This window comes from Bison bison, unplaced genomic scaffold, assembly GCF_000754665.1.
Source record: "Bison bison bison isolate TAMUID 2011002044 unplaced genomic scaffold, Bison_UMD1.0 scf7180017864142, whole genome shotgun sequence".
Classification (NCBI taxonomy): Eukaryota; Metazoa; Chordata; class Mammalia; order Artiodactyla; family Bovidae; genus Bison; species Bison bison.
In genome coordinates this window covers 1,404,509-1,414,785 of record NW_011494714.1, presented here as the reverse complement: position 1 = coordinate 1,414,785, position 10,277 = coordinate 1,404,509, and the positions used below count along the sequence as shown (strand labels likewise).

Here is a 10,277-nt window from a genome sequence, read left to right as displayed (position 1 = left end):
TCAATCCTGGGTGTTCATTGGAAGGACTGATGCTAAAGCTGAAACTCCAGTACTTTGGTCACCTCATGCGAAGAGTTGACTCACTGGAAAAGACCCTGATGCTGGGAGGGATTGGGGACAGGAGAAGGGGACGACAGAGGATGAGATGGCTGGATGGCATCACCGACTTGATGGATATGAGTTTGAGTAAACTCCGGGAGTTGGTGATGGACAGGGAGGCCTGGCGTGCTGTGGTTCATGGGGTCGCAAAGAGTCGGACACGACTGAGTGACTGAACTGAACTGAAGGTTGCAAGTAGACATTTCAATTTGGAAGTCATTTGAGACAAAATGTACCCTAAGTATTCATTGGCCACTGTCTCTTGTAAAACTTACCTAAAGCTAAAAATAAAAGTATTTATAGTTTTCAAATGTTAAATCAGTTTTTGGTGAATCAACTGAAGATCTTTGACTTTTTGTAAAATATCCTTTGTGATCTCTCAAATTTTAAAACATAATTCCCTTAACTGAAATAATAAATTAATGTTTCATCTCTCCATCTAAAAATGGTTTTCTTTCTTGAGCAAGAATTCAGGCTGTTTTGTAGCTTGCCAGAATTGTAAGATCAAATCCCTAAAGTCAATGAGAAATCATTTTGTTACATATTTCATTCTGATTTCATTGTGACAGAGTTCATTGATTATATTTTGACTGTAGAGAGGCAGCTTCTTGTTAAATTACTATGCATTTGCTGAAAATGACTCAACATTGTCTATTATCTTAAAACTTTTTTATGCACAGCTTATTAATTTGGCTCTGCTGTGTTAAATCATAATTGCCATTCTTAGGAAAATTACACTCGATTCTACCTCATTAGCGTGCCTTAATTTGAAGTTAAAAAATTTTTTTCATTCTTAGTTTTTGAGCCAGAAAACTAATTTAATTGTATTATAATTAAAATAAATATTTCAATTTAACTACAAATTACAGTTTATGTAGGTATCACTGTAACTTCTGCTTTCTGCATAAAATATTGAAATAAGCACTTTATAGTGCTTCATTAGTGCATAGAAAAGTAACAGAAAAATAGCCGTGCCACAATAGCACAGCTCTAGAGCCTAGAGCAACTTACTCACTTTAATGATGAACACTCAAAAGAGATGAAGTAAATAGACCCAGTTAAGGCAGATTAGTTCAGAATGGAGCAAGGCCGTAAATAAATCTGTTTCAACACATGAAAATGTTCCTTTAACAAATGCTAAAGGCTGAATTCATGTCACACCAAAAAGAATTACTTTAATATGGAAAAAGTTATTTCATATAATTTAAAGCAATTTGTTTCTTTAAACAAAGCAACCATTTGTGTGTGTGTGTGTGAAGTTAAGGGGTTCACTTTTCAATTAGATAGACTAGCAGCATGTAAATATGTGAAAGGTCATCTAAATTTGCTCTTAGACTTCATTCCCCAGATGAACAGTAGCGTTTGGAGTTGCTTTTGTTTTGAACACTGGGTAATTCTTTTAGCCAAAGTGCATGTATATGTTTATGCCAATCTAGAATGAGAATGTGAGCAGGAATTAGGGTAACAATACAGTTTCATGCTCTAGTGCATGCCTGGGATTCACAGAGGAATCAAGTGCCCTAATCCCAGATTTATAGAGTAGACCTTACCCTCTTAACATTTATGCTGAGAAGAAGCAAGGAACTGAAACTTCCCACGAATTTAATTGCTTTATGCATTTGTTATAAAACCAATGAAGAATTATTTTCCTCCCATTGCTGATGGCTTTGATCAAAGAGAAACAGTCTGGGATGTGAATGGTAGCTTTTGCTATTAGTAGAAATGTTAAGGATTGACCATGGGAGCTTGGAAAATATTAGAGACTCTTGGTTGACAGCATTAGATAGTCAGATTTTGGGGGAGGGGCTTGTTAAATAATTACATGTGTAAATTGTGACTAAGAGACACAAGCCATGTTTTCGTGTGTAATATTTTTTTAAACAAATTACTTTCCCCCATCCTCTTTACAATTTTTGAATAGCCTGGTTTCAGGTATGTAGGAAATAATTTTTGGATTGTGCTAGATTTGACCTAATTTTTACTAATTGCTAGGCATTCAAAATTTTGCTCAGAAGAATGGCATTGTGATTGTCATTATTCTTTGGTAGTTTTAATAAGTGGTTTTGTACGAAGCTGCAGTTCAAAAGAATATTTTGGTACTAGCTTGTAAGTTTCAGTTAAAATTGGCCATATTCCAGGAAAAAAAAAAATTGAGTGCTAATGTACAAGTTAGAGTTTATTATGTCTGATTCCTTATATTATTTGCTTATTGACTTGCTAACACACACACACACAATATCAGTTCTAAAGAACATCTTAAACATCTTTCATCAAAGTGTTTGTTTACTGTACAACGTAGCCACTGTTTTATACTTTTGTTTTCTAACATTGCAGAATGAAAAGATTCATTCTTCTCAATTTAGTTTATTTAAATTAAATTATGTGTAAAAGGGGCTTCTCTGGTGGCTCAAACAGTAAAGAATCTGCCTGCAGTGTAGGAGACCCAAGTTCTGTCCCTGGGTCAGGAAGATCCCCTGGAGAAGGGAATGGCAACCCACTCCAGTAGTCTTGCCTGAAAAATTTCATGGACAGAGGAGCTTGGCTGAGGTTAATTATCTTTTTCTTGCTTTTTTCTTACATCTCTTCTCCCCATTAATTTGAGTTGGGAGCGATCACATTAAAGCTTTAGGCTTCATGCTACATGAATAGAATTGGTGCTTTGTATTTCGTTCTCCATGTATTATGCACCGCTGAAAGGAATATAACACATGTCGCAGCCTAGTTCATTTTCAAAGAGGAATTGAAGAGCTTTGGAATAAAAATGTGAAAAGAAAGTAGTGTTCATTGCCTACGTGGCTTTTAAAAAAGGCTCCTTAAAAACATTCCAGTGTGGATTCTAAGTCCTCTTTGAACTCACCGCTGACTGTAACTGCTCACAGAGCCACGTGACCATCTTGGCAGCATGGGTTTAGTGATTTCATTACTGTGGTTTCCTCAAGCTCTTTACACACACTGATTAATATTTTCCTTGCAGTTATCGCTGTGATGATTTTGTGGTTAATGACACCAAGCTGGGACTGGTACAGAAAGTCAGAGAACACTTACAGAACTTGGAAAAGTAAGTAATAGACCTTGGGGAAGAAGGGGTGGAATGGGGTTGAGGGGTCTTTCAGAATTTCTGAGTGGGATTTTTGTTGATGAGTTCTATAAGCTCATCACACTCAATGTTTTTAGTGTGATTGAAATGTGAGCAAAATAAACTTTGGAGTTAGGTATATGAAAACTGTCAGTGGTCATAACTCAGCATTTATTTCATTTAGTATTTTCCATAAACTGTGTCCAAGGCTCCAGAGCCTGTTTTTTAGTTACTACCCACCATCTTATAAGTTTCTCAGTTTATTTTCAAGGAGAGTTTTGCTAGTGCGAGGGAAGGGCAGAAAATGATCCAAAATCATTATAGGGTTACCTGAAATATTAGAAAATCCTTATCAAATGTATTAATGGGGTCTTCTTAGAAGCTCTGAAATTTATGTATAAATTTTAAGGGAAAATAGGTTTAATTATATTATTGTTTCCTTTGCATCTATATGATAGCAGAAGATCCTAGTTTCTTCTTTTTCTTTTTTGTTAGGACCAGTATTTATCACTTGAAAGTATAGGAAGCTGTGAAATGCTTTGTCATCATAAAGAAATTAAACTACTGTGAATAGTTTTTTGTTTTTTGTTTTTTTTTTTTGCTGAAGCCAAATAGGTTAGTCAGATACAATTCACTGAGCCCAAATCCAAGCAGTAAACAGAAGGCCCAGTGGCAGTGTCTTTGGTGGTACAGTGGGTGGAAGCAGGGTCCTGGAATGATTGCTGACTCAGGTGAAATCCGTGTAACTCTCCCCATCATCAGGCGCCATCTAATTTATTGTGACAGTTGATCTATAAATGGCATTGTGAGAACATGCCAGGAGTGGGAGGCCTTTAGCAAACTTACATGTAAAGCCAGTGGGGTATTTTTACATTGTGTGGTGATAGAGAATGACCTGAGTTCTCTAAGTTAAACACTGTCTAGCTGTGGTTAACCAAAGTCTCTCTGCATGTTTCTGACTAAATATAGATTATAAGCTGAAAAGGGAGGAAATGATTTCCTTAAAATCTAAACTAATTAGAACACTTTGGATTTAAGGACGTTTTGGCTTGTCCTGTTGGGGCACCTCACTTTTTCAGAGTGCTTCCTCCCTTCTCTTAATCTGAACAGAGCAGCAGGAGCCCTGTCTAGGCCACACAGCTGTAGACACACAGATCTAGACTATGGAGTTTAGTCTGAAATTGTCACAGTTAACTGTGAAGTAGGAGATTCCTGCAGTAGTTTTTGTAACATCACTCTCTGGTGTGATGACATCATTGTAAAGATGTTAGTAACCTGATTCTTTGTTATAGAAGGAGGTAGCCCCCAAATTATTTCTCCTTGCCACCTAGAGTTTTCTCTTAAGAAAAGACTGTCATCTCAATGACAGATTCATCAGAACTAAGTCAGAAGGTGAACAAGACTTTGAAGAACCTGCATGCTTTTATATAAGCGGCTTTCCAATCTTTTATTTCCAATGACCACTTCATTAGGTAAAAGGTAACACAGACTGCCTTATCTTCACTTCTCCTTGGCCCCACTGAAAAATGTACCTTGCAACCCTTCTTCTGCGTAGATAAACAGTATCTAAGTTTATTTTGATGTTTCTCAAACATAACCTTGAGTCTGTGCTGGAAGCTACAATGGAATATCAATGACTGCCTGGATGCAGACTCAGACGGATGCCTGGATGCAGACTCAGACGGATGCATCAGCTGTCCAGCGTGTCTCTAGAGCAGCACTGTGCACCAGAAACCTAGTATAATCACACTGTGTAGCCACTGGCCATGTGTGTCTGTGGAGCACTTGAAAATGAGCCAGCATGATGAGGAACTGGATTCTATGTTTTATTTAAGTTGAATTAATTTAAATTTACTAGCCACATGTCGGAGAAGGCAACGGCACCCCACTCCAGTACTCTTGCCTGGAAAATCCCATGGATGGAGGAGCATGGTGGGCTGCAGTCCATGGGGTTGCTAAGAGTTAGACACGACTGAGCGACTTCACTTTCCCTTTTCACTTTCATGCACTGGAGAAGGAAATGGCAACCCACTCCAGTGTTCTTGCCTGGAGAATCCCAGGGACGGGGGAGCCTGGTGGGCTGCTGTCTATGGGGTCACACACAGTCGGACACAACTGAAGCCACTTAGCAGCAGCAACAGCAGGCACATGTAGTGAGCAGCTACCTTGTTAAATAGCATGGATCTAAAGGATTCTGCCATTATGAGAATCACCAATGGTAAAATTTAATAACATATTTTAGAAAGCTAAAGGCTTTATTTGTAGAAGTTGAATAAAAGTTAGCTATAGGCATTGTCACTGTGCTTATGACTCAACTTCTTTCCTCACAGAATTTGTAAAGGAATAACTTGACATTATACTACATATGGGCTTGCCTTATGGCTCAGCTGGTGAAGAATCTGCCTGCAACATGGGAGACCTGGGTTGGGAAGATCCCCTGGAGAAGGGAAAGGCTACCCACTCCAGTATTCCGGCCTGTAGAATTCCATGGGCTGTATAGTCCGTGGGGTCGCAAAGAGTCTGACGTGACTGAGCTACTTTCACTTCCAAGGCACTTTCTCTTTCATACTCCGTGTGGGGTTGATCGCTTCTTACTTGTCATCAGTGTATGAGAGGCACGTACAGTTCTGAAGACGTTTTTCCTAAGAATATTTTTAGATGTGAAGCAGCTGACTGTCACTCGATCTATTGCTCTCAAGGCAGTTCATGTGGAAATTCTGGAAAGAAAAACAATCACATATTTTCTTTGGATTAACCTGATAATTTTGGAAGATGGAAAAGAGTTGGTAGACTTAAAAGTCTGTGTTGTTTAATAATAGTAACTTATACTTCCTTTGGATTAGTTCCCTGATACATCATTTTAAAGTGACCCTTTGAAGATGGGAATTACTTTCTGATAAATTTCAAATAAAATCTGTCTTTCATTGTGAAAATTTTAAATAATTTTAATTCAGAATTTATGTGCTGTTTAGGATCTGTTTTACAACATGCTTCATAGCATAGTTTAATCAAAGGACTTGGTGTATGCCTGTGTGCCTCTAATGTATTTATCATTCTACAGTCTCAAATTATGTGATCATCTGTTACAACATACGAACAAAAGAGGATACCTTTACCAAAATTAAGAAAGAAATAGAGTATTTGAGTATTTGAGAGTTGATGTTAAATGTCAGAATAATCATGTCGGACCAAGGTTTCCCTTTTTTCTGTGGTGTGTGTATTCTCTCGTTTGGAGATTCACCATCGGTAGACAGTGGTGGAGGAGAGGGACCGTCTGAGAGACCACATCTACCTGGCCAGCTTCTCTGGGAAGTGCCCGGAGGTGGCAGATGCTAGTCCCACCCTGCTGGAGGAGCAGTGGGCATTTCCAGGGGAAGTGGAACTCCTTGGTACTTGAAGTACTGGTGGGCCACAGCGGCCTCATGGGTCCCTCCCTGGCCTGGCTACTCAGTCAGCCAGGGCTGTACCCTCAAAGCTTAACATGGCCACCTTTGCTGTCTGTCCTGTGGGTGGTGTGTATGTAGGAATGTCTTTTTGATTGTCTGTCTGTTTGTGTTTTAATAGCTCAGCTTTCACAGCTGACAGGCATAGGAAAAGAAAACTTTTGGAAAACTCATCACTGAACAGCAAGTTACTAAAAGTAAATGTAAGTAATTAAAATTTATTCAAATACAAGAATTGGTTGAGGTCTAGTCACTGATTACAACTCTTAACATTAGTGTTACCCCCTTATGAACTTTTCTAAACGTATGTCTTGTATTTGGAATATTTCACAAAGTGTTTGCCACTGGTACTGATGACTTTCGATGTGACTAATGCCTCGGCGAGTCTGTCAGTGCCTGCCTTCCATCAGGATTACCACCATGCTCCAGTGCCTTAGTGAGCATTTGTTCTCAAGGCCTCCTCGCGTACCTTGTTACCCTTTTGCATAGGGTCTCAGAGATCCTTGCTTCCTTCTGGTAAAGGTCCCTACTGCAGATTCTGTGGGTCTGAAGTTATGGTAAGTTTTGTTCCTTAGTTATATTTTTTCCACTTTGTAGTAGCTTTAGTAGTCTTCTGAAGGTATGAGGGCTTCCCAAGTGGCTCAGTGGTAAAGAATACACCTGCTAATACAGGACGTTCGGGTTTGATTCCTGGGTCAGGAACAATCCCTGAAGAAGGAAATGGCAACCCACTCCGATATTCTTGCCTGGAGAATCCCATGGATAGAGGATCCTGGTAGTCTACAGTCCATGGGTTCACAAAAGAGTCAGACACAACTTAGTCACTAAATAACAACAATAATAAAGGCATGAAGTCTTAAACTTATTTCTTTTAAGGACCTTCCTGGTTTTTACATCATGTACTCCATAGTACTTATTAAAGCTGATTTCCTATTAAGTTTCCATTTAGAACAGTCCTAGGATCAGAAACAGCCTTCTAAAAATATCCAGACACTTATACAGAGAGTAGAAAGAGAATTTGAAATATTCATTGGACTGAAAAGGATTGATTCCAACCTGGCTTGATGCTAGAGTTTCAAATACAGGCCTTTGCCCTTTGATGTCTGAAACAGTTGGCCTTCTCTCGGCATCACTGAGGGCGCCTCCCGTTCCGTTTTCCAGGGCAGCACCACTGCCATTTGTGCCACGGGCCTTCGGAATTTGGGGAACACGTGTTTCATGAACGCCATCCTTCAGTCGCTCAGGTAATGTTACAGTCAGACCTCAACTATCTAATGTTAGTTTCTGGTGGAATGCTTAAGAGCAAAGGCTCCAGTTCAGGTTCTGTCTCTGGCCCTGACTCTAGCCTGGTAACCTGGGGAAAAGTTACCTCAGTTCCCTGTGCCTTGGTTTTCTCATCAGTGAAATGGGGATAATAGTCTGCCTCACAGAGTAGCTGGGAAGATAGTGTATAATTTACATAAAGTGCTTAGAGCAGTGCTTGGCAGTAAATAACTGTTAGCAGTTATTATTTAGTTCCTGTCACTTCTTAAATAGGCTTGACCACAGGCCAGCAAACTTCTGAAAAAGGCCAGATTAAATAAATATTTTTAATTTTTGCATGCCACATCCAGGCCCTCCACATATTTTCCTCCTCCTTTCAGTACTTCCCTCCCTTTTACACAACTCTTTAAAAATACAAAACTCACTTTAAAAATGGAAAAGCTCACTGGCCCAGGGCCAGATTTGTCCTGTGGGCCACAGTTCACGGACCCCTGGGCTGTAAGGAACCTTGTTCAGAGAACTCAGTTCAGTCATTAGTTGAGTCTTAAGTATGGTCATTAGATCAAGTGTTTAGAGGATCCTCAATGTGTAGGATGAGCAGTGAAAAATAAAACAGGCAACAAGGCTGACCTAAGTTATCTGGAAGAGATTATTTAGAAAGTTGTGTACTTTCAGATTCTAATGTGGTGTCAAAGACCAGAATAAATTATTTTCCCAGGGCCAGAAGCCACATGTGCTCTCTCCTTAAAGGGACTGGCTCTCAGCTTTTCTTACTTGAATAAGAAATTCTAGTTGCTACTGAATTCTCCTTGTTACTCTGTATAGTATATTCAAACAATATGGTTGCTCTCATAGTTTGCTTCTGCTGGAGGAAATTATTGAACACCTGGAAACAAAAGCCCTGAAAAGAAAGAAAGGGTGATAATCTCTGAATGGGAAGGGGGATTGAGGATTTTGGGAACAGAGAGTTTGCTTTAAGGTTGTTCTTTATTTTTGCAAAGTCATTTACTTGTATTGTTTTCTGGGAACAAAAGAGGAATCTTAATAAAGAAACATGATGTAAGAGATTGCATTGAATACCTCTTTAATGAGAAATAGATCACATTTTCAGAATCCATATGTGGGTCTCATAGTACTTTCTTTACAGGTCCTAGGACATTTAAAAAATTATTTTCTTTCCTTCCTTTTAAAATAGTAACATTGAGCAGTTTTGCTGTTATTTCAAAGAACTGCCTGCTGTGGAATTACGGAATGGGAAGACAGCAGGACGGCGAACGTACCACACCAGGAGCCAGGGGGAAAACAACGTGTGAGTCTCAGAATATGTCCTTTCTGGCTTTGAGCCACAGAACAAATGACTCTTACTGGTGATTTCCATTGTGTTATGTGAGTAAATAGGCACGTGCATTTAAAAAGAAACTCGTAACAGTTGTGTTTCAGTATTATCTGGCAATCTTAGTAATTGTCAGAATTCATTTATTTCTATTTACCTAGCAGGCAGGATAAATTCAGCACTCTACTTTTGGAGTCTGTGGATTGGGGCATTCTAAAATTGATGTCTGTGAATGAAGCACAGTTCTAGTTACAGAGCAGCATGAATGTCATTAGTCTTTGTGAATTAATTTATGTGATAGGGTTAGGTAAACCTGTCTTGAATAATTAATTTGCAGTTATCAAATTCATTATGGAGCAATACAGTCACTTGTTAGTTGATGTGGGAGGAGGAAGTGACAAGTGATTATTGAGAACCAAAACAAGATGTATTCAAATTCAAACCATGTTCTCTTGGGGTTCTGAAGGTGTGTCATCTTATCATGGTTGTAAGAGGCATCTTAAGGTTACTGAAATGAGGCTATAACAATGTAATGTTTTCCCTGTCTGCCCATCCCTGCTCCCACACACCCCATCCCCACACATTCTGAAAAGCCACACATAATCTAGTAGTTACAGTCTGACACTGTTCTCTGCCTGGCTGAGGGAGAATAGCATAGACTGTGTTCAAATGGTGTGCACGGTGGAACATGCAGTGAAGCCAGGCATTGGCGCAGGGAGGGCATGATGTCACGAGGAGTGCAGTCCTAAGAGTCTGCTTCGGCAGCAGCGTGCAGAATGAGCTAGAACATGCCTGCCTTCAAGGAGGCTTCACACTTGATAGTAATTGGTTAGAGGGAATAGCAGTGAGATGAAGAGAAAAAAATACATGTGCACAAAAGGGAAGAATTAGTAGTACTTGATGCATTAGTGGGATTTAGGGTTTAGTTACAAATTACAGAAATTGCCTCTAGCCATTTTATGCAGAAAAGGAATTTATTGAAGGTCTTTGGTGAACTTACCATTACCAGATGGGTGGAAAATCAGGTCTAGAGTCCAGGCATCCATAAAGGTGTCCTTATTAG

At 39.3% G+C, this 10,277-nt stretch overlaps 1 protein-coding gene across 2 annotated transcripts in view; it reads left to right on the top strand.

The window, feature by feature from the left end:
• Positions 1 to 10,277, top strand: part of USP3 (ubiquitin specific peptidase 3) — a 103,294-nt gene that overhangs the window by 46,363 nt on the left and 46,654 nt on the right. For both annotated transcript variants that reach the window (XM_010840226.1, XM_010840227.1), the window contains 4 exons: positions 3,074 to 3,157; positions 6,740 to 6,821; positions 7,780 to 7,862; positions 9,077 to 9,190. In XM_010840226.1, coding sequence (XP_010838528.1) covers positions 3,074 to 3,157; positions 6,740 to 6,821; positions 7,780 to 7,862; positions 9,077 to 9,190 — 363 coding nt within the window. The remainder of the gene's footprint in view (positions 1 to 3,073; positions 3,158 to 6,739; positions 6,822 to 7,779; positions 7,863 to 9,076; positions 9,191 to 10,277) is intronic.